We start from the raw sequence: 24,258 nt of genomic DNA on the forward strand, positions 1-24,258 counted from the left end.
CCCGGCCGGGCCCGCCTCCTGCTCCGCCTCCTGCTCCGCCTCCTGCTCCGCCCCTGCTCCGCCCCTGCTCCCGCTCCGCGGCCTCTGGGCCCGCGCTCGCCCCGCTGCTCCCCCGGTGCTGCCATGGCGCCTTCCGCCCCCGGCCGGGCCTGAGCGCCGGGAGCCCCTGGGGCCGCAGCCCGGCCGGCCGCCGACGCTGCCCCGGCCGCCGCTGGGCGATTCCCCGCCGCCTCCTTCCCCGCCGCCTTCGCCTGGCTCCGCCGCTGCTTCCCCCGACCGCCAGGTCCCGGCGGGAGGCGGCGGCGGGCGCCGGCTGGAGCAGGCGGCGGGGAAGATGGCGGGGAACGGCGGCGGCTTCGCCGGCGCCGGCAGCGGGGAGATCATCCAGCTCAACGTGGGCGGCACCAGGTGAGCGGGCGGGCCCGGGCCCCAGGGCGAGGGGCAGCGCCGAGCGGCCCTGCCGGCACCCGCCCGGCCCGGCGGGGGTTCGGCCGAGCCGCCCCGGACTGCGGCGGGGCCGACCCGCCTGGGGCCGAGCGCTGGGGACGGCCGGGACGAGCCTTCAGCCGGCGCTGTGCAGGGCCGGGGGTGTCCGGAGGCGGACACGGGAGTGTTGGCAGCTCCGCGTGGTGTCTGCCCGCGATGCCTGCTCTGCATACGCCTTAGACACTGTGGGATTCCTGCTCCTTCAGGGATAGGAGCTTTGCTTTGCTATCACACCCGTAGGCTTCTGGTGAACAGTCCGTCTAAGCAGCCTCAGAGAGTAAGGCATTAAAATCGCTGTTACGATACCGCTGGCATCAACCAGAATAAAGAGCTGCATTGTTTTCAAATGTGCGCTGGAAGTGTGGAAGCTGGCAGATGTAGACGTTTTGGCAGGCTGAGGCAGAGAATTGTGGGACAGCTGTGGTCAGAATCTGCGTGATAAACAGTGCAAGCATTCCTGTCGAAATGCTCAGGCGTGAAATCATTCCGATTACTGTAGCTAGTGGAAGCTGAAGTAATGTTTTCCCCAAGTAAAGTGCACAATGTGGAGCCAGCTATAAGTAGTAGCAACTACTACTGCTATTTTAAGAATTTTCTTGCATTACTCAGAGCATGGACTTGAACTGATAACTAAATTGTCTGCTGCAGCCTGTCTTAAACTAGAGTGTCATAGAAATCCATGCAGAATTCCTTTGTTTTAATAAGACGTGGAGAACCTGGTTCAACCCAGAGAATCTGCTTGTAACTTGCAAAGGCAAAGCTCACCTGTTATGATGCTTTCAGGATAACTTTGATGTAGGCTTGGACCAGATTTTGTGTTACACTGCGTAAGGTTCTTCAGTGAACTCTGTATCTAAAATTACAGGCCAGTTCATCTTTTAGGATTTTATTATCTGTGGAATCTCAAAGCTGCTTTAGTTTCTTAATTTTAAATAATCTTCCTTATTAAGTGCCTCTGCAGAGAACAGACTTATGAAAAGGGTACAAATCAGGGAATAAATACACACCCTCAGAGGGCTGGCTTGCCTACACAGAGAAGTGGGAGGATTGAGGCAAACTAAGAAGTGCATGTAATTAATTTCTGTCTGAAGGTCTAGATTCTAGTCAGCATTTGGTTGTAAGGAAAAGTAGGAAATCTATGCATGGATATCTCCCCTTTAATAGAGAGACTCTGTACTATAGTGCTTCTGTGTGAGAAGTTTTGGTTCTTTGCAAGCTGAGCTTCCCTTGTAGTGCCCATGTCCTTTCAAAACTCCACCTGAGCCACGTTTTTCAGTTTGCAAAGGCAGGTGACTCTTAGCTGATAGTGGAGTGGATGATCTGCACAGCACATGCTGTACACATTTCCTCCTCTTCATTAGTTCTCATTACTCTCACTAGAAACCTGAAACTCTAAGTTTTGTTTGCAGAATTGAATGAGAAGAGGAAATGAGTGCTCCCTTCTGTTTCTGACCCCAGTTGTGCTTTGGAGCATGTACTGCAGAGACCTCAGCTTTTCCCAGCTCAGACTGGTCCCCACTGCTCCCTGGGCTTCTCTGTTGTGTGTGATGGCTCCGTCACTTCCTGGTCACAAATTCTGTGAATTCCTTTACTGTGAACAGTCTCTTGTGAGTTAAGGGTCAAAGAAATTACTGTATCAAATTGGGTGAATTCTTCTGGCTCTGTATCTCCCCCTGGTTACAGTGTAACTCCACAGGAACAATAGACTATGAAAATGGTTGTTTTATAACCTTCACTTGGCAAGTCTGTTTCCAGTTGCTTATATTTTCTTTAAAATAACTTTAAGCTGGCATATGCTTAAGGGTCTTTTGAGGATATTGCACTGGGTTTGTCTAGTTTTCCTTATGTGATGCCTGTCTGACCGCTGCATGGAGCTGCAGATACACCTGTGCATGTAAATGTTGCTGGCTAAGCTTCTTTCTGCGCCCTGGAAAGGAGGACTCTGTCTGGTTGTTTACACAGATTAAAGTCTATGTATTAAAAGTTTTAAAGTATATGTTAGTATGAGCTATTGCTTACTAAACTGGTACAATAGTGCTAAATTATAGACAGGAAATCCCGGGGCTGTTTGAACATGCTGATAAAATTGAAAGAAGATGATGGTGATACTGCATCGATCCCTATAGTTACAAGCAGTGTCTGGATTAATTCTGGATAAAATTCATGTAATTCATTGTTTTCAGATGCTATAATGTAATTAAATGAATCATCCCTTACTCTTAAGGTAGACAGAGGTAGTGACCTGTATTACTGATAAGAAAAGCTGAACAAAACTACTTAGAAGTATATTAGAGAAGTGCTTTTTAAATTGTTTTTCAGAAAAGGCTTTGTGCACACTCGTGCTTAGGACACTGACACTGTAGGTTTTCTGCTAAGAACAGATACGCAGTTGTTATGTTTGCAGTGAGCAGATGCACAATCCATGTTTTTTACAGTTCCACATAGCCTTTGTGCTTCTGCTCTTAGATGGTATAAAGTAATGGGGTTTGTGTACATGTTCTTCCCCCTTCAAAACTGGAAAATACTAGCAGTGAAAATTAGATAAATTGTAACTTAAGTATTTTTATTGCAAAAATATTTTGTAATCCTGTACTAGTGGCGGGTTTAATGGAATGTTAGTTTTGCATATCCTTTTTGTTTTCCATTAATGAAGAGGTCACCAGAAGTTTCTTAGTCATGGCACTAGTAAGAGGATATGTACAGCCAGAGAGTGATGCAGAGCATGAGCTCATTGTCCAAGCTGCCAGTACAGTTGTCTCCCTTCATGTTAAATCAAAACCAGAAGTAGTATAAAATAATCCGTAGTTATTTATTATGTAAAGCACTGTCTGGCATCATAAGTAATATTATAATTTGTATTATTTCACAATATGATTCAGAGTAAATAATTTTTTTTTAACTGTCACTGTTATTGTCCCTCCTTGTTATTGCCCAAGAGGGGGGCCAAATAACAAAATGGCAAATAATTAATGTTCCTATAAAATATTAACTTGAAGCTCACTGTAGTGTTTTGCAGTGCATAATGTAGCACCCTTTCAGTCCTAAGTAAGAGCAGCAGAGTAGTAATGACAAATATAGCACACTAATGATAAATATATATTTTACTGTTTGGGTTTTGTGTGTGTGGAATGGTGTTTGGGTTTTGTGGACCTGTTTTTTTGAAAGCATTAATGTTGGAGTGTGAGAACCAGGAAATACAGGATGTTTGGGACAGTGTGTTACAAACACATAAAGACATTTTGTGGTCTCCAGACACTCCTGCTTCGTGCATAAGGACAATCTGTGTGAAGAGCCTGCAGCTTCTGACTTTGTGCAGATACTTAAAAGATGCCAGACTTCCCAAACCTGTTTGATATTAGCTTTGTAGGACAAATCAAGGAATTTTAGATAAGGCAGGCTTCTTTTCAATTTTACAGCTGATTCAGAACCTGTAACTTTGTTTTCATAGGTTCAGCACATCAAGACAAACACTGATGTGGATTCCGGACTCATTTTTTTCCAGGTATTTGTAATATATCATCACATTTAAGAAAGGCAAATTAACAATCATTCAAAAATATTTATGTTCTCAGTTCTGAATGTATGTTGCAAATAGTATCTTTATTAGTGTCCTTGATGCTTTTCCCCCAGACTCAAGCAATGGGACAGATTCTTTTGAAATCAGCTGTTACCCAGGAGGCATCTTCTCGCTTGAATGTAGCCATGGCAGCCTATATGTGCTGAGGAGCTGTTACTTTTTGGAGTGTTGTGGAAATAATTTCCAGTTCTGTAGGAAAGGGACATGCCACTGGCTGTGACTCTGTTACCCCATGTGATCTTACTGGCCATATGCATTAGCACTGCCTTTAAAATTTTTGATTTTGTTTGGATTGGGTTTTGGGGTGTTTTTGTAGTTATTGCTCTACTCTGAGTTAACTCAAAGTTTTAAGAGTTTTAACTTGTGATACAGGAGCTGTTGAATTATTGAACATCCTCCTTTTACATCACTGCCATTACTACTTCTGCAGGTCTGTATTTTGTTCTGCAGTTGCTGTACCTCTATCCTAAACCCATGCAGGAAAACCTAAATGCTAGCAATTTTGCTTCCTTACATTTAATTTTTATATCTAGACATCTTTCTGCATAAAAACCTGGCAGCTGACATATGCAGATTTTCCTGCTGCTATTTTACTGAAATGCTCAGATAAATGAAATACCAGAAAAATGTCATTTTCTTTGAGGCAGGCAAGGAGAGGCATAAGGAGGAAGCCTCATGCTATTCCCCAGTCTCTCAACACAAAATATCTTGTCTAAGAAGGTTGTCCTGAAAGTTATCCAGTTCTGGAAAATCTCAGATAATTGTCACCCAGAATTAAATGAAAGCTGTTGATGTTGGTGTCCATCTTACCTGTAAAATGATATTTTGACATTGTGTTTTATATGGGTCTGGAGAAAAAGTACTTTGATATGATGTGGGAAAGACTTTGAAGTAGAATTGTGTAAAATGAATTCATCCCACTTTTGCCCACTTGCAGACTGGGTTGTTTACTCATTGTTTTTGACAGCTATTACCATTTCACCTGGATTTTAGCAAACTACACAGCCCTCTTAGTGCCTGGGAAAACTTTTTCATCCTTTCAGGCTAGGCCTTGTGTCTATTTTCTTTGGGAATCTGAAGGTCCTTATGATGCAGCTCTGAGTCTTTCCTTAGGTGTGCATATACTTCTCCTTTGTCCAGGAGAGATATTTCACTCCTCCAGCATTCTGGCTGTTTTGTTTGCTCTGATAAACTGTGTTACCAAAATGTAACCAAGGTGAGCTAACTGACCCAGTGTTCCTACCCTGTGTTTGTGTCTGTACATTTCTGGGGGACATCTAATGAAGATTTCCTGTTTTTCAGTTTGCTGAGCGGAAGAATTTCAACACTAAAGGATGAAACTGGTGCTGTGAGTAATGAATGTGCTGTAACTCATTAATTTGATGTTATGCTTTTGGTTAGGTTCTCTCCTAAAGCATTTTCACTGTGGGTGCTAATGGAATTACAGTGCCTGAGTCAGGCTAAACTTTCATGAAAATTAGTGACCTCTCTGGCTTTCTTGGTTCTCATCTTTGTTTCAAGCTAAGTGAAACTGAACAGTGTACATATTTCTATGCTAATTCTGCATAGTACAGGTAATGCAGAAATAGCAACTCTAGTTTTTTTAAACAAAGCAAATGCTAATTGCTGTGTTGGAAGGAGATGTAATTTTCATTAGATAGGCATTGCATGTGTAGTTGAATAATCCAGTATGGAAATGTAGCACTATTGTTTTGGCAAAAACATGTCACAAAATGGCCGTTTCAGTCTGTGGGTATGATATTCTTAAATGGGAAACTATAGTTACAGTAAGGTGGTTGAGCAATATTAAGGCACACAAGTACTTTGCTAAAAGTGTAGAGGTAATTTTGATGGTAACTGAATTTTTAAAAGTCAAAACATCTCTTGAAATCTTATTACAGTTACTGTATATTGAACACATGCTAGAAAGTAAATGCATCCACAGTCCTTTGTGGAGACTAGAACCTAAAGAACAGAATTAGTGCCATCTCTTTAAAACAGTGTTTGTATATCTCTCCTTTAGGAATGTTAAATTAGTGAACAGTAGAATAATGAGAACAAAAGGCCCAAAAACTTTGGGGCTTGTTTGTCTGCTCACTTCTTCATCTTCAACTCCTCTTTCCCACATTCAGCATAAAATAGCAGTTTAGCTGATGGTTGCTTCATAATGATACTCAAGTACAGAAATTTTTCTTTGCAGATATTTATTGATCGAGATCCAACAGCATTTGCACCCATTTTAAATTTTCTTCGCACAAAGGAGTTAGACTTGCGGTAAGGAGTTCGTTTCAATCAGAAGCATAAGAAAACTTGTTCAAGTGATAAATATTTCTTGCTCATCTAGTTGGGTGTCTGGTACGTGGCTCAGCTCCCTCACTAATGTTGTGCCATGCCTAGAGTATGTGTATGTCATGATGGAGGCAGAAATGGTCACATTCTATTTTGTTGGTTGATTCTTTTAATGTAGACCACTTCTTTCAGTGTATTTCTTTATTCTTTCTGTATCTTTTTTTTTAATGCAAATTGAATCAAATTAAGATCACTTTAAAATCTCAAAAATCAACATGTTGAATACATTTTGTGGTAAGTCTATAAACTGTTAGGTAGCTTGATATTTAGATTTGTAATATCGCATTATAGGCAAGCATTTATATTCGAAGTATTGACTCACTTTGTTCTTGTTGGTTTTTGTTTTTTTTTCTATTTCTGTAGGGGAGTGAGTATTAATGTTCTCAGGCATGAAGCTGAATTCTATGGAATCACTCCTTTAGGTATTTTTTTTTTTTTTCTTATTGTGAGCTCATCTTATATTTATTATTGTCGTAATGGTCCACTGACAAATCATGGGCAGTTGTGATCCTGAATATTTTCAAAGTAAAAGTTTTTAAAAACAGAAGGATATTTGAGATAATTTAATGTCTTCAAGGAAGTGAAAGCTGTGGTCATATCTGGGTTTCCTCCTTAGTGAGAAGATTGCTACTATGTGAAGAACTGGAACGCTCATCTTGTGGCAGTGTCCTTTTTCATGGCTACCTCCCTCCTCCAGGTATTGTATTCATGGTCTGATGTTGCTTGCTGTCACTTGTGGCTTTGGTTTGTGGGGATGACTGGCTGAGGTGCAGTCAAACTGCTCTGAGAAAGCCTTCCTATGGAAAACTAAGGACAAATGGTTGGACTGAACATTATTGTGATTTAAACCTAGGACTTTGATCTCTGTGCTGTAACAAACAGCATGTTTAGAATACTGGGCAGGGGGTGTGGCATGTTAGTACTAAGCAGGCTGTGTTTGGTTGTAGACTAGAGCAGAGGTTCTTCAGGAACCTTTCAGTTCGGTGTCATCAGCATGAGGTGCTTTCTTCTTTGTGAACATAGAGTTATCTTGGGTGTCCTATTCCCTAGGTAACAAATCTCCACTAATGAGCTTTCCTTACCAACATGAGTACCGGTAGACTTTTTTTAATTCTCTGTAGAGATGAACATTGTTCATGAATTAACCTGAAGTCTAAAGGATATCTTGCCAATTATTGACAAGTTTTCTGAAGATAATTACTTAAATGGTGAGTGTCAACACAGAGAGCAAAAGGATTTTCTGTTCAGAGTTACAGTGTTGGCTGTTTCTTGTGGCAGATTAATGAAATTTTCATCAAAATGCACAAGTGTTAATCCTGTGTTTTTAAAATGAAATAATATCTGTTATGTTGCTAAAGTTTAAGGAGGGACACAAAACATTTTTTTCTTTTTAACAGGCATTCCCAGCCGTAAGATAAATAATGCTACTGGGCCACTGACTGACATCAGAATGGGTCAGAGTGAGAGTGAGATGCATGGAGGTGGTGTCCAGCCTACACTTGCTGGTACGGGAGAAGGCACAGTCAGACTAGGTGAGAAGTGTCAGTTTTGAAACCAAAGCAAATGGCCAAGATACTTGTCTCTGGGAAATGAGAACTGTGTGGCTGTATCTGGTTTAAATCTGCTATTCTGTGTTTGCCTGGTTAAAATTGCTGAATGCTTAGTTAAACACTACCTCCTATACAGTATGGAAGGCTCACTGCTGCACAATCCAGGTATGAGGCTTGAGGGAAAGGCAAATCAAAGTTTTTCATGCAGTCTTAGCATGGCCTCTTGGACAAATGCTTAAACACTGTACTAAAACCATAATAAAAACCAGAGAGGCCACTGTCTCTTTGGTCTTTGTTCAAGGCCAAATTCCTGCTCTTCCACCTCTTTCTTGCTTTTGGTGCCTCACTTGCCCTGCAAGAGTCAAATTTTTAGAGTACAGGCAGTCTTCACAGAAAAATTGTGAGATAGACCTGAATTCTGTCATTTTCATTTTCCAGCTTTCGACTTTGGAAGCAAAATGATGCTGTTAGAAGTGTCATATATCTGTCATAATGAATGGTAGCAGTGTTGGGAAAATCTAGACTATGTTAAAGGTGAACCTATGTAATATAAAAGAATATGAATTGCTGATTCTTAGTGAGCTGCTAGAGGTTTGGAAGCAGACAGTCCTGGGTAAAAGGTGCATTTTTCAGGCATTATATCTGTAGCATACCAAGGCTGTGAGGAACAATATTGTGAATTCGAATCTTGCTGAAAATATTTCTTGAGATGCTTAACTATGAAAGTTTCTGTTCCACATCCTAGCAGAGAGCTTTATCCTGTTGTAGATGATGCTTATCTAATACTTATCACTGACTCCAGCTTTGTTGTTCTTAGGATTTCCTGTGGACCCACGGAAAGTCTTAATAGTAGCTGGCCACCACAATTGGATAGTAGCTGCCTATGCCCATTTTGCTGTTTGTTACAGGTAGGAACAGAGTTGCTTGTCAGTTTACAGGAAGCTAAAAGAAAAATATTATTATTGGCTAAGAGCAAAGCAGAATGTTTAGTCTGAACTAGCAGTAGATAAACGCATTCAGTCTCATCCTACAAATGTGAGCTGCTGCTTTTTTTTTGGTGAAAAGGAACTGCTTGATAGGAACTCAGATTTTACTTTGTTGTTAATTCTTGATACTGTTGAAAAAGTTGCAAATTGACTCCAATATAACTGCTTCAAAAGCCTGCTTTAAAGCACGCTTTTGAATGAAAAATTAATTTTTGAAGTTTTCCTGCTGTGGCTTTGAACACAGTCTGTGAAGTTACACTGTCAAGGAAGCTGAAACAGGTAATGAATTTTTGCTACATAATTTTGCTACCTTGTCTTCAGGTTCTTTTGCTGAGCAGAGCTGTTAAACACTTCCTACTTCACTTGGATGGCTGAAAAATGTCTTCAATGTCTATCTTGAAGACTGTAGTTCTTAGCTAGAATTTGAAGTTGGTGGCTTAGACTGTAAGGCTGAATCATCCCCACAGGTTCAGGATTAGACTGGGCTGTCTGTTCCTGAGTCTCTGACATCTGCTCCTTGTTTTCCCTTTTGCCCTTCCAGAATCAAAGAGTCCTCTGGGTGGCAGCAGGTGTTCACCAGCCCTTATCTGGACTGGACCATTGAGCGTGTGGCACTCAATGCCAAGGTGGTTGGAGGACCTCATGGAGACAAGGACAAGATGGTTGCAGTTGCCTCGGAGAGTAGCATTATCTTGTGGAGCATTCAAGATGGTGGTAGTGGCAGTGAAATTGGTAACTAGCATTACCTGTTTTGTTTCTTCTTGTGTGTGTGTAACTAGAAGGCAGTCTGAGACCTTGTTCTGAGTTGTGTGTGATTTCAGGTGTTCACTATGTGCTTTCACAGGTTGACAAAACAAGTTATAGTACAGCAATCTGTTAGTGTTTTAACTTCCTTCAGTTCTGCACCAGGAGTCCTGTCTCAAAATCAATGAGAGGGAGAATAAAAGAGTACTGTGTTTACTGAAGAGCTAGTAACCAATATTTACTGTCCAGTTTGAGGTTTTTGTGTAAAAATTCAAATTAAGAGTTAAGTTTTCTCTAGACTTGTTTCAATCTAGGCTGTAACAGAAAGGAACTAAGCTTTGCAGGTGGAAACCTACAGATACAAAGTGATTCTGCTCTTTCCTTTCCTTTGTGATATTAAAACCACATTTTTACTTAGAGATTACAAAAATACTTCTGTTCTCTGTCACATGTGGCTCCTAAATGGAGTCTGGTGAAAATTTCTTGGATTTATGACTTGAGTGTCAGGGTAGGAAATAAGCCCGCCCTATTCCTTTAAGCATACAGGAATTACTGTTAATACACTTTGGCACTGAAGGACCCACAATTGTAAGCTTTAGAAACAGCATGAAGACATTTCCAGAAGTAAATATTCCCTGGTACTGATCTGATGGCTTGTCTGAGTCATTGCTGTTCAAATATAGGGCAAATTTGGGATGCACTGAAGGGAACGGAACTTCCTCTGCCTAATCCCTGGTGTTTGAATAAGCACTGCTTTGCCAGTAATGTCTGTTTCCTCTGGCAGTGGATACTGCTAACAAAGTATGACAGCAGTGTGGTTATGTGAGCACTTTTCTCTGAAGCCTAATGCTGAGCTAATTTGCTTTTAGATGTATTTCCATAGTTGAAGCCTTGAGAATTATAGTAGCCATTAATTAAAGTCAAAATTACCAAATTCAAATTTTGACCCATGTGCCTTTAAAGAAGAGCTTATTTGACAGATTCTCAGGCAATTTGTAGCTGTGTTAATGGATGTTGCTTTTTTTTTTTTTCTGCATGAATGTGTGGAAACACTAAGTCATTTGAAGATGGGGAAAGGCAAATGTTTTGTATGAGCTGTGTACTGCTCTTTTACTTGTGCCTCATAGAGTTCTTATATATAATCATGGTCAGCAAAATAGAAAAGGAGATTCCATTACATTTTAAAAAAATTGCAAAAGGTGTGTCTAGCAGTTGAATATGAAATTATCTACATTAAATGCAGTGAGTAATTATCAGATCTGAGAAGCTGATTTTTTCTCTTTTGCTCCTGTTGACCGAATCTTAAGGACATGGAGGAGTTAGTATGACAGCTGTACTCCTGTAACAGGCACTGCTTTAAGCACTGGGCCATTACATTCCTCCTGCATTTTCTGGTTTCAGTTAGCTACTTGTGTTACCTTGGGATTTGGAGTAAGATATGAGAAGCAGCATCTTGAATTTTTTTAAATCAAGTGCAAAGAGACACAAAAAGCATAAGTAAACTTTCATTTCAAATAAACACTCTAAAATATGCCAGCATCATAAGGTTCTGATAGCTTAGACTATGACTGAAAATGACCACAAAACTGAAACAAGGACTTTTGCTAACCAGGCTGTACTGCATTCAAGTGACATTGTGAAATGGTGGGAGGAGGGGGAAGCAGACAGAAAGTGCCTACAGGATGAAATTCCCAGTCAGACTGACATGGACCAAAATGTACTGCTGTTCTTTTGGATAATAGGTCATGTTGATTGGTTTAAAAAATGCTTGTGTTTAATAGTTATAACTTGAACTAGCTGTTTTGTTTCCTTGTAGAGACAAATGCTTGCAGTGCTGCTTTGTGTTAGAGATACAGTACATTGCTGTCATCCTGTGAAAGAAACCACTTGTTCCAAACAGTTGCTGGAGCCTGGTGACACCATCCCCAGCAAATTGTGTGGGCTGGCATCTTTGTGATAGAGCTCTCCCTGAGCACTTTCTTCCCTTTCAATATTACTTACATAAGACACTGCTGCTGGCTTGCTGCTGTAAGCAATATTTTACTGAGAGGGACCCTTAGGACAAGAGCCTGTCATTACATATAGTGTTGTCTCCCCTGTGGACAAGTCTCAAGATTGTTGAGCCTAAGCAGGACTGACACTTCAAATTCCACCAGACCATTCAAGCTGTCTTCCTTGATTTCCTTGAACCTCATCCTTCTCTGGAGTAATCAATTCTAGTTGTTTCTGTGGATTTTTTATTACTGGCTTTTTCATGTGCCCTGTACTGCTGAATCTTATCTGCATTGAATGATTGTGCTTTGCCCTGGAAAACGGTTTAGCACCATAATTAAAACAACTTCCTGAGATTCCTTCTTGGGTGCTACAGAGGGCTGATGCTTGTGTGGGAATGACAGTCTGTTCATTTGAATTTGTCCAAAACAATGTTGAGGAATTTTCCAGCTATTGGATACCCTTGTTTTGACAACATCTATCTGCTGCAGTTAAGGTATATTAGTGAGAAGTAATATAAATATATAGAGTGAGCAGGATGGAATAGGAAACTTGTGAGTGAAGCTTACAACTTTGCTGCTGTAATGAACCCCCAGTATTTTTGTACTTACCAGGCAGAAAAACGTAGCCTAGAATTATTTACAAACCAAGTTAATTACGGGGCCAGTTTGCTGGACTTCATAGCTGGCAAACTTGGAAATTACCTCAGGCCTTTTGAGTATGCTGTAACTTTTAAATACATGGACAATAAGGAGTACAAAATGTAGTGTGCTATCCAAGTTTGCAGGTCAGTTAAAGCTATTCATGTTGGATCTATGATGAGACTTGGAAGCTCTAAAGAAAGGATCAATTTTGTGGAAGGCCTCAAATGTTAAGGCCAGCTACAACCACAGTCATTGATGCCTGCACTGTCAAGCACTGCACTGTTTTGATTTTTATCAAGTGAAATGTAGTCAATGACACATTTCTTTCCTTGGAAGGCCAGCATTTGCTGGTAAGTTTTATCTTCCAAATTTGAATAGTATGTGATGATTGGTGAAACTGCTTCCCTATATAACCTCAAGTTATATTAGCCTGTACTCTCTGCTTATGGACTGCAACCAAATAAAAGATCTGGGTATGAAAAGAAAGAAGTAGGCTTTTGCAGGCTGCTTATTTTTCTGAGTCCAAGTATTTCTGCTAAAAGAGAAATTAGAATGTATTCAAATAGGAGTACATTTGAGTTGTTCAGTCTTTTCCCAAGAATAAGGCTGAAGCCTTGTAGTCATAATTAGCTCCTGAAGTCCATTTTCAAAATATTTTTGCTTGACTGGACTTAAAAATATTGCATCAAGAATTTGTAATATTTTAATAGATAATTGCAAACTAGTATGGCACAGATTTTCAGAACCCATGAAATTACTGCTTCTTAAATGGCACTTCATAGTCACAGCTGAAAAAAAAAAACCCAGCTACAAAACAACAACAACAAATCTTCCTTGCTGCAATATAACTTTTAAATTTATTTTAAAGCCATTTGAGAACTTGATGGCTGTAGAAAAATGTATATTTCATAAAGGTCTTCTAGATTCTCTTGCCTCCTTTCTCCTTTGCAAATAATGATGATATTAGCAGAGATGACATCATGCTTCCATTTAATGGAACCCAGTTTGCAGCATGCATGGTGCCTCACCTAGCAAACTGCAAACCCAGTTTTGACTGTTCTTTACTTGCTACCAGAATAAATGTGGTGTGATAATAATGGAGAGATTCCACAGTAACTGTGTTTTTATCTTTATTTTAGATGAGCTTCACAGCCTCTTTATTTTTTGCAGGGGTGTTCAGTCTTGGAGTGCCTGTAGATGCTCTCTTCTTCATTGGCAACCAGTTGGTGGCTACAAGCCATACAGGGAAAGTCGGAGTATGGAATGCTGTGACTCAGCATTGGCAGGTCTGTTCAGTTTTTCACAACCACTTTCTACAAGCTGGTATGACTTTCTAGTAAAGAGAGAGTAAAATAATCTAAAAGCATATGGAAAATGCTCATCGTAGGGTTTTCAGCCCTAACTTGTGTTATGAAGTTTATCACCTGGGTATAGTGCCTTCTGAGCAGAATATTTACTTGTTTGGTGCTACTATGAAGCATGCTTTTTAGGCTTTCAAATGAAAGTATGTGGTGTGATTTGGGGTAATAAATGTCAAGTACCAATATATTTAATCTTTATGGATTACTAACTTGGTAAAAAATTCACTAAGCATCATAGGAAATAAAATTGTGGGGCACGTGTGACAGCAATTTCTGGACTATCTGAAAGAAAACAAGAAAGCAGTCTGGTATCTTGGGATCTCCAAAGCTGCTTTACTTAAATAGCAGACTCTTCTTCAACAGAAATACACATTACTGTACTTTACCAATGCCTGTCGTGTGTGGATGCTTCTGGCTGCACTGATTTGATTCATGTTGTCAGAATGCACATTAAATAGATCCATGGAGTCAGTATGAATCTGAGAAACAGTCAAGCATTCAAATAACAAAGCTTGTAAGGGTGTACACCTTTATGGCACAAAACCTGGACACACTAAAAATCCCAAGTATGCCTTGCAAATCCCAAGAGGCAGCACTGACCTGAGGTTGCTGCACTGTTCGCTGACTAAGTTCTGGTTTGACTCTTTAAGTGGCAGTACTGGTAACAAATAACACAGATAATAGGTGTGGGATAGCGCTGCTTCTGCAGCAGAAACAGACATGTTAGTATGGCCTTGAAATAAACAAAACATTATTTAAAGTTCTACTGATGCCTTGCAAAATCTTTTGTTAAGGTACAGTGTGGGAACTGACAGAAAATAGATTTTGGGCTCCAGGCAATGGCTTGAAGCCTATGGGAAAGCTGGGCACCTAACATTCTCATTCTGACCTGGGAAATTGTGAAGAGGAACCCAAAATAATCCCTGTAGATAGTGTAGATGATGTTTTTCCGACTTGTTTACTGGTAAGGATGTTTACAAGAAGGTGGTGCTCTAAAGGACCAATTTTATACAGTGTTTCAGTACCAATTCATTGTACTGAAACACTGTATAAAAAGAATCTGTCTTTCAATAAATTTTGCTATAACGCTCTCTGAAGAAATCGGAGTTTTACATGTCATTGCATGAGCCATCCTGAATCGTAACAATAGGACAGCTATGTGGCAAGCTGGGGTTTAATAAGAAAACCTGATGTCCTGTTCATCATCCATCTTCCTAGGGGAGCTGCAGAAATCTTTCTGATCACTTGAATAGTTCCTCAGTTTGGCTGCCTATTCCTTTGGTGAAAGCATTTCTTATTGAAGGGTAGGAAATCTTTAAGAGGCTTATATGCCAGTGTGTTTATTAAACTGTTTGGCTGGTTTTTTTTCAAGAGGATGAGAATAGCTCCTTTTATAAACAAACAAACAAAACCAACTAATCACAAAACCAAGAAAACCCACCCACATAAAACCAAACCTCAAACAAAAAAACCCAAAAAAATACAATTTCAAGGTGCTTTCTGTATCTTGGGCTCTTTTGTTAGCAAAAAACCCCAAAACAACCCACAAATATCTTCCTATAGATCTTAATATCCCTTAAGAACACATTCTTTTCTTGAAGAACCTCATAAAGATGTAGAATGGCAGGGCTGATCTTGAAATTCCTAATGAAAATATCTGATATTTAATTGACTGCTTTCCTTAAGTTGCCACAGCTCTGGACTTAGGATGCAATCATACTTGCTTCAGTGAGAGAGGTTTTTGTAGAACAGTATGCTGATGCCCCTTTTCGGAGCGACAACTTCATCTTCCAGGCTGATGTCTAAGTTCTACTTTCATTTGTGCAAATCTATTTTTCTGTGTGGTGATCTCTGATGTATTGCACCCTGGAGATGTAATTCTGATCTCTGCATCTTATTGATTCTTGTATCTTCTTCCCTTCTTGGAGATTTGAGCAGACTACCGAGGTAGTTCCCTAGAACTTACTCCTCTGGCAGTGTTTCAGTTGCATGCTAAAAGGATGAGAAGGAGGTTGTGGGTGCTAGATACATTAGTAATGAAATTCTTAGCAAAGGAGAGCTTAAAGGAAGCAGAATATTAAGTCCTATAGAGGTAACATAAAGCGGTAGAGTGTGACAGAAAATCCTACTAGGCAAAGTGAGGGTTCTTAGTGGCCAGGCTTTACCAGTGACTGTTGTACAGGGCTGCTCTGTTTCCTAATGAGAGTTCACATCTTGGAAGATGGCAGCTACTGAATCACTTCTGGAGTTCCTATCTGCTGCAGAAGGAAAGAAAATAATATTTACAATATGTTTTAAGGGTTTACAGACCATTCTTAATTTAGGAAGGGATACTGGTTTGGAGTCTGAGCTTTTTGGGATGTGGGGAAGTTTCTTTATTTTGTTTTGCTTTTATCCAACTGATTCTTTGTAAGTATTTTGCAAATGATTTTTCAAGTCTCTGTAGCAATTGGAAGGATGCTGCTGGTAGAGAGAAATGAGAACTTAGGCTGAAATGTCCATGAATTCAAGGTCCATTAAGTGAACTGACTGGAACACAGAGTACAGGACAAATACCATGACACTGTGCATATTTGAATGCTCTGGATAAAATGGCTTTTGGCTTTTTTCTCCTCAGGGCTGAAGCAAAAAAGAATTGTTTGAAATAGGACACCTTACCTAGGATAAGCTAAACTTTCTTTGCTTGAAATTCCTGTTCTACTTGGAGAAATAAGCACTCCTTTTAATCATAGAGAACAAAGAAAGGGCACATGTAATCCCTCACCTTGAGTTGTAGACCAGTAAGTAAAATATGACAGGGCTGTCTTCCCTGTCTTCCAGTTTGCTTGGTGTGATTGTGTATTGGAAGGGAGAAACTAATAGAATAAGACTTTTTACCCCTCATTATATATCTTTGCTAGAGGCAAAGATTTCCAGAGTTTAGCAGAGAGATACAAAACTTGGGTTAAAAGAAGGCATAGAGAGGTAACATCCTTAGTCCAGAACTCTCTTAAGGACTTGTCAGAAATGGAAGAAGGGAGAGGACAGAAAGGGTGAAATACACTCACTGGCATACGTGACAAAAATCTGGCTTTGAAGACATGGTTTGTTCCTTCACAGACAGAAGGATCCAGAGCAGTTGTGCTGATTTGTCTGTATGTGTCTGCTGGGCTCCAGGACTTCAGATCCAGTTTGGTAGAGGAATATGTAGTACTTTGTGAATGCCATTGTACATGCAAGTTGTGTGCACAGTGGCTTCAGTCCAGTAACAAACTTAAGTGCTGTTCAACAAAATACACCAAAAATGTCTGAAAACTGAGGATGTAGCAACTTAAATTCTTGATTTGATTATTTTTTCCTTTCTATTTCCACTAGGTTCAGGATGTTGTTCCTATCACAAGCTATGATACTGCTGGGTCTTTCCTGCTGCTGGGCTGTAACAATGGTTCTATCTACTATATAGGTAAGAAATGAGAGCAGGGTGGAATAAAAAGGAGGTGCGATGCTTATTTGTTGCACTTTCTAGTTGACTTAAGTTGGATCAGAACAACTTGGTCTAATGAGAGCGAATGTCTCCTCCCCACAGACATGCAGAAGTTCCCACTTCGAATGAAAGACAACGATCTTCTTGTGACAGAATTGTACCATGACCCTTCCAATGATGCTATAACAGCTCTTAGTGTCTACCTCACACCTAAAACAAGTCAGTATTTTACCCTTATCTCTTCACCAAGAGCTTGTTAGAAATGTGCTTTTCTGTTTTCTAAGTGGACTTCTCGCTGCTTAGCAGGGTTAAAATATGAAAGGTAGCCCTTGACATAAACAAAGAATTTTTTTTCATTTAATCATCTTCAAATGAATGATGAACACTAGGCATAGCTGTTTTCCCTTACCTGTAATCTATATAAATAGGAACATATACTTACATGTATTCATATGTTAATGTTTGTGCACAATGTATCTTGGTTGGTTTTAAGCAACAGAGAGGCACTTAGATTATGAATTGTATTTGCTGAAATAGTTTGTGCTGAACTGGGTAAGGGGGAGACACAACCTTGCTGTTGTGTCTAGCTTTATAACCAATATGCTAAGAAACATTTCCATATGCAGCTTGCTGATGCTTTTGTAATTATGATGCAGTTATCTTTTAAATTAAAAAGAGAAACAATAGCAACAACAAAAACCCAAAGCAAAGTAAAACGCAAGAAGTCCCAGACTGGGAGAAAGCGGTTACTCATATAATAATGTTGATACCACAGCGACTTTTTTAACTGTAGTTCTTTCTGTTTTGCTTTGCTTTCCCATTTGCCTCCAACTAAGGCAGAAACATAAATGTTATGTGGCACATACAGACCATATCACTATGAGGAGCCAAAATATCTGATCATATGACTTTATCCATTTCTTTTTTTATTTTCAGGAGGGAGGAAAGAATGGCAAAGAAGGCTTTTGTTAAGACAGTATTGAAGCCTGTAGTATATAGTTTGAACAAACCTGGGGTCATTTTAGTGGCAAAATGCCCTCCCTGTTTATGGGAAAATAATGAGTAGATAGTCTTCAAAAAACATAGGTTTCTTACTGTGGAAGCTTGGAAATGCTGTTTTATACTGTCTCCTTCCCTGGCCCCCAGTAAGCCAAGCTTTTGTTCCTGGGGTAACAATTGTGTTCTTGCTTGTTTTAGGTGTAAGTGGCAATTGGATTGAGATTGCATATGGCACCAGCTCTGGAGCAGTGAGGGTGATTGTACAGCACCCTGAGACAGTCGGGTCTGGCCCTCAGCTCTTTCAGACCTTCACGGTTCATCGAAGCCCTGTCACAAAGATCATGCTCTCAGAGAAACACCTCGTGTCAGGTAATACGTGCACAGATGTGTGTTGGTGGTTCTCCCCTCCTCCTGAGCAATGCAGCATTTGTATGCTATGCTCTATAACTTGCATCATTCCCACATGTAATAGAAATGAGTTGGACAGATTTGGGGGCAGGGGAAGGGCTAGATTTGCTTGGATCCTCTTTCTTAAAGTAAGCATTCTCCAAAGCCTTTAGCAGTTGAAAGACCCAAGTTTTATTTGATGAGATACTAGAACAACTCACTCTTTCATTTATGTCTTACTCCAAGGTTGCCATTTGTGGAAATAAAAGGGTTTGTAAACAAATGTATCTCTGTCAAGTTTTAATGTTGTGCCCAGGTCCTTCAGGACTAGTCTTCTTTTAACAGCCTTTCAGGAACTTTCTGGGCTACAGCAAAATGTGTATCATCTCCTCCTGGGCCCTAGAAAAAGCCTTCCTGTGACTTCAAAGGGCTGTCTCTGTTTCTTTTCTCAGCAGTCTCTCAGTGTTTGTTGTGCTATTCTGCTTGTCCTGGTCTTATGCTTAGGAACGTGTATTACTTGCAGAGAAGATGCAGTCACTCCTTCCTCTGTAAAAATCTATTTCATCCAGAATCCAGCAGCTAGGGCATGGCAGAGAACTGCTTTACATCTTGCTGCTATCCCATTATTTAAAAACAAGGAACAGGGAGATGTTGTCCAATGATACTGCAAATCAACAGCCCAGAGGTCACCTGTTCCCCTGCAAGTTGCTGCTAAACCCTCAGTACCAGGAGAGGGCACATCTGTATGTAGAAAACTGAGTTAATTGATGAATTAAATGGAATAAGGCTGTTGTGAGAGGAGAGTTCTGCTGCCAGGCTGCTCTCATGATATCTTGTCCTAGCATCTGCCTACAGGGAATTGAAGGGGGCTGTAGGCTACTGATGCTAGACCAGACCTTAATTTAGTGTTGCACCTGTCCCAGTTTCTTGAATTTCTGAGTGAAGAAACAAAACCAATAGAAAATATAACATCAGCAAAAATTTGTAGACTGTTAGAAAATTCTCTGGAGATGGTGTGTGACCTCACATTGGCTAAATTCTTGATCACTCAGTCTTGAAGAACTATCATGTAGATGATCATTAGAGAAGTTTATCTAAATCTTTTGTCATCCCTTGTAAATGCACATCTTTTCCTTTCTAGTTTGTGCTGATAACAACCACGTCCGGACATGGACTGTAACTCGATTCCGGGGCATGATTTCAACTCAGCCAGGCTCAACACCTCTTGCATCATTCAAAATCTTATCCCTGGAGGAAGCAGAGAGTCATGGCAGTTACTGTTCTGGAAATGACATTGGTAGGATGTCTCTGGGTTGTGCTGTGCCTGTACCTTCAATAGTCTTATAATGGTTTAACAGACCTTCATCCCCATGCAAGTTGATGGGTATAAGCTCTTATATACACTGCTCTCCCCTTGAAACGATGGCAAGGATCTGTAAGATTCACTTGGAATTGTTATTTAGGCTGTAGAGAGTGAGTATACTTAAAGGACTTACTCTGAATGACAGAAAAAGGGACAAAAAGTCTTTGGAACAAGGATATACTATACCTCTTCCTTCAGCAAACTGATGTAGCATTTCAATTCTGATTTAACGAGAATGAAAGAAAGGACAGGAGAGTGTATTAAGGAGATGGTCATAGCAAACATTTGGTCTACTGCAAATTGCAGTTCACTGTTCAGCTGGGGTTAAACAAAGCATGGAAAAAATTCTTAAATTACTTTGAAGTTGTGACAAAGTTCACTGAAGCCTTGCAACTGCAGAGGCAAAGGGTGCTAGCACATTGCTGTAGCAAGGTAAGGAAGGAATGTCTGTTTGTAAATATGGGTAGACAGGTAGTTAGATTCCTTGGTGTCTGAGTCTTGCAAATGAATCTTTGATGAATAAGATGTCTTGTGAACACAGGCTGGGGTCAGTACTATTGCAAGAAATCTGATTAGTCCTTTAGACATCTAAGGGCTGCAAAATAACAAAGCATTACTGTTATTATAGAGACCTAATGTAGGGTTTCTGCTGACATAGTAATTCCTCCAGGAACACACAGCAAACTTAACGATGTGTGTCCTTCAGAACAACAGAACCTGATTTGGATCTGTACAGACTGCTAACCATTGGATGGCTTTTGCTAGCTGCTGGCTATCTTTTGCTCCCTGTTCCTGATACTTTGAAAATGGAGTGGTCATACTCATATGAGTCTGAGTCTTCAGAACTGTTTGGGGAAAAGGGTGAAGGAATTGAAACAAACAAACAAGTGATCTTTCCTTTATTTCCTCTAGGACCCTTTGGTGAACGTGATGATCAGCAGGTGTTTATCCAAAAAGTTGTTCCCATTACGAATAAGCTGTTTGTAAGGCTGTCTTCAACTGGGAAAAGGTACATCCATATTTTAAGTGGGAAAGGGGAAGGACTAGGCCTGTTCAGGTGGTGATGTCTCCTTCTTCCATGCTGAGTGCATGCAGTTGCACAGAACAGTCTTCTACTATGCTTGACAGCTCTGGCTGAACTCTTCTTTGTGTGCCAGTAACAGAACTGTTACTTAATGATTATAATAACCTTAAAGCCAAAAGGCTTTTTTTGAGAAGCGTGGTATCAGAGACTCACTTCATGATGGAGCTCACAAAACAAACATTTCTGTGGCTCTACAGAATATGTGACTCTCAACCATAGTACCATGCTAGCATTTAATTTCAAAACTAATGCTGAAGTTGGTGGTGGCAGGAATTACGCTGCTCACAAAAGGGTTTCTCTCTTTCTTTGCACTTGGCTTTGAAGATATTAGACCCTTTGAAATGGAAGTACTGTTTTCTAGGTCATCTATTTGATTATTTTCTTAGGCTTGACTTCGTAATACTCTACTAACATTGCTGCCAACATAGTAAAAAATGTTTTCAAATCCACAGCTGCTTTTCTTCCTGTTAGACTAGGAAGATGACAAGAGATCAGAAGGGACAGTACATCTCAGTTCTATGCTTCATTTTTGCATTTCTGGCATAAAAACTTTTAATCTGGATGAAAACATTAATGCCTCAACACTATGACTTATTTTGGCACCTCTTGGGTGAAAAGTTCACTACAAAGGGCCAGTAAAACAAACTACTCAGAGCATTAGCACCTTAATTTTGGGAGTCCTTTTCTTCTCATCATTCCTCATAAACTTCTAAAATAGAGGAGGAAAGAGCAATGGAGATCTGCTATGAAAAGTGAAATTGCAGTGTGATATGACAAAAGTTGTCTTTACAGATAACATCTAGTTTATAGGTGTATCATCTTTGGATTTTTTTTGCATATCTTTTATGTGGATAAATGTGCTGTTTCTGCAGGTTAGTTTCCTAGAGTGTCTAGCATATGAAGGGGCTGGTTTCTGTCACTGTTGTGAGAGCCTTAGCTTTCTAATCATTGCAAACAGAAAATGGACATAGAACATGTGGGGGCTGCCTAATAAACCAGCAGTAAGGGTGCAGTTGGACTGGGAGGAAGGGATTGTCTGCAGCTGAGCAGTGTGCCAGTCATGCAGGGGAAGGAATTTCATCTGGAGAAAAGGTCTTTTTCTGATGGCAAGTTTGGTGCCTTGTCAGAAAACCAAACCAGTACTGACTTCAGTGACCGAACTCTGCCAGGTGCAATTGCTCAGGTAATTTGGGATTCCTCTTCCTATAGGATCTGTGAGATCCAGGCCGTTGACTGCACTACCATTTCGTCATTCACTGTGCGAGAATGTGAAGGATCCAGCAGGATGGGCTCCCGGCCACGCCGCTACCTCTTCACTGGACATTCCAATGGCAGCATCCAGATGTGGGACCTGACCACAGCTATGGACATGGTTAATAAGAGTGAAGACAAAGGTAAGTTGTGGTATGCCAGGACTGTGGTGTGGTTCTTTTTCATGTTCTCAGATGTGCCTGACTGCAGTAGATGGACTTGGCCTCTAAGAGCTCTCTCTCATGCAGATGTTGGTGGCCCCACAGAAGAAGAGCTGCTCAAGCTGCTTGACCAGTGTGACTTGAGTACATCTCGCTGTGCCACACCCAACATCAGTCCTGCCACCTCAGTTGTTCAGCCAAACCGGCTTCGGGAATCTAATTCCAGGTAAGTCATCGAGGGTGGCACTGGCTGCAGACACCGAAGATTTTACTTTTCAGGTAGGCAAATGTGTTTGGTGAATTTAAGGTGAGCCCCTGAATTCATGCCCTAAGTGGCCTGAACTACACACACATACTCCTTGATTTCTTGTTTGTATGTGTGCACACCAAAGTACCCTCTGAGAACCTGAAGTGATCTGGAAGCCTTTCTGTTGTGGCTGTGATGAGTGTATTGCTACTGTAGTGGGACTTGCTGGTGGGAGCAAGGGTGTGCAGAAGAACTGGCTGCTATTCTCAGGCTAACATCTGCTCTTCTTGTATTTTCTGAAGCCTCCAATTGCAGCACCACGAAACAATCCACGAAACTGCCACGTATGGTTCTGTGCGGCCGTACAGAGAAAGCCCCCTCCTGGCAAGAGCAAGGCGGACAGAGAGCTTTCACAGTTACCGGGACTTCCAGGCTTTTAACTTATCCAGCAAAAGCCCCACAGAAAAGGCAGCTGCTGCAAATGGGAATCCAAGCCAGACAGAGGCCAGGAAGGCAACAGCTGAGGGCAGTGTAGCTGAGAGGAAGGCAGTCCAATCAACAGCACTTGAGGTGCGAGGCACAGGTGTGACAGATGCAGGTGGGTGTTGCAGTACAGAGGCTCACCGCCTACCAGAGAATTCTCTGGATCTCAAAAGAAGAGGACCAGAAGAAGAGAATGAAACCAAAGCAGAAAGTAAAAAGAAAATGGGATTTGAAGGAGCTGGCTTCCTGGGAAGAAAGAAAGTGCCTCTCCTGGCCTCGGCACCAGTCCTTGCTGAAGGTGGGTCTGAATTACCTGGTGCAGCTTCTCCATCACCTACAAAGACAGCTGCTTCCCCACGACACCGGAAGAACGACTCATCCTGCCAAGACTATGGCTTGTGAAAGTGTGTGTGGTGGTATAAACAAGGTGCAGGTGCCCTCTGTCTGGTAGCAGGCATGATGTTACTTGTTGTGGGTTGTTTCTTGAGTGGGATTTTGTTCTGATACCAGAATAAAACTTGTAAAGTTATGAGAAAGTACCTAGCTGCTGCCAAAGCTTTGAAGGGTTGTCCACATCAATGTGTGGCTTTATGTAATGCTCCAAAATGTAGTACGGTACTTGGTCCAAAATATTGTTGTGCATTCTTGAGTAAATGTGGTCAGGCATGTGATATGTTGTGATTATTTTTGTTTTGGGGAAAGGGACAGTGCTAAAGGAAAAGCTGGTTGCTGAGCAGAGGATGTCCTTTAGACGCAGCTGCACATTGCTCTAAAGTGCTGCTGTCTTGGGTGGATTTTGCCTAATTCAGAGAGCTGCCTCTGTAGTCTTGTTTTATGAATGGGATCCCTGCTCTGTATGCTGCTGTTTGATATCTGAAATGTTTTGTGCAGGTTAAGGAGGAAGCTATCCAAAATAGCACATGATTTTGCCTCTTAGTCCAAATAAATTGCCAGAGGAGTGTTGCTTTTACTTTCTGAAAATGTGTGGTATCAGATGATGGATTTTGCTGATTGTGACTGAGAGAATGCATAAAAATATGCTTGGCAGAATACACACAACTGGCAGTCTCTTGAGGGCTTCCTTGTCACTTTCTCTGGAAAAAGGACAGAGATGAATATGGGAGTAGATTT

General features: G+C 40.9%; 1 protein-coding gene across 1 annotated transcript; it reads left to right on the plus strand.

Annotated features, from left to right (window-relative positions):
* Positions 1 to 83: 83 nt before the first annotated feature.
* KCTD3 (potassium channel tetramerization domain containing 3) lies at positions 84 to 24,197 on the plus strand. Its single transcript, XM_066316188.1, has 18 exons — positions 84 to 408; positions 3,935 to 3,988; positions 5,366 to 5,411; positions 6,264 to 6,337; positions 6,776 to 6,834; positions 7,029 to 7,109; positions 7,810 to 7,944; positions 8,780 to 8,870; positions 9,490 to 9,680; positions 13,499 to 13,614; positions 17,044 to 17,131; positions 17,255 to 17,371; positions 18,350 to 18,520; positions 19,680 to 19,835; positions 20,814 to 20,910; positions 22,195 to 22,379; positions 22,485 to 22,623; positions 22,947 to 24,197. Exons 1-18 carry the CDS (start codon positions 335 to 337, stop codon positions 23,527 to 23,529), a joined length of 2,457 nt encoding a protein of 818 aa, XP_066172285.1. The 5' UTR covers positions 84 to 334; the 3' UTR covers positions 23,530 to 24,197.
* The last annotated feature ends 61 nt before the right edge of the window (positions 24,198 to 24,258 follow it).

This window comes from Sylvia atricapilla, chromosome 3, assembly GCF_009819655.1.
Source record: "Sylvia atricapilla isolate bSylAtr1 chromosome 3, bSylAtr1.pri, whole genome shotgun sequence".
NCBI lineage: Eukaryota > Metazoa > Chordata > Aves > Passeriformes > Sylviidae > Sylvia > Sylvia atricapilla.

Excerpts from the sequence above, each read along its gene's own strand:
- KCTD3 (XM_066316188.1), top strand. The coding sequence starts at position 335 with ATGGCGGGGAACGGCGGCGGCTTCGCCGGCGCCGGCAGCGGGGAGATC. Across the intron at positions 3,989-5,365 it reads CCGGACTCATTTTTTTCCAG|TTTGCTGAGCGGAAGAATTT; the intron begins GTATTTGTAATA and ends CCTGTTTTTCAG. Across the intron at positions 17,132-17,254 it reads TGGTTCTATCTACTATATAG|ACATGCAGAAGTTCCCACTT; the intron begins GTAAGAAATGAG and ends TCCTCCCCACAG.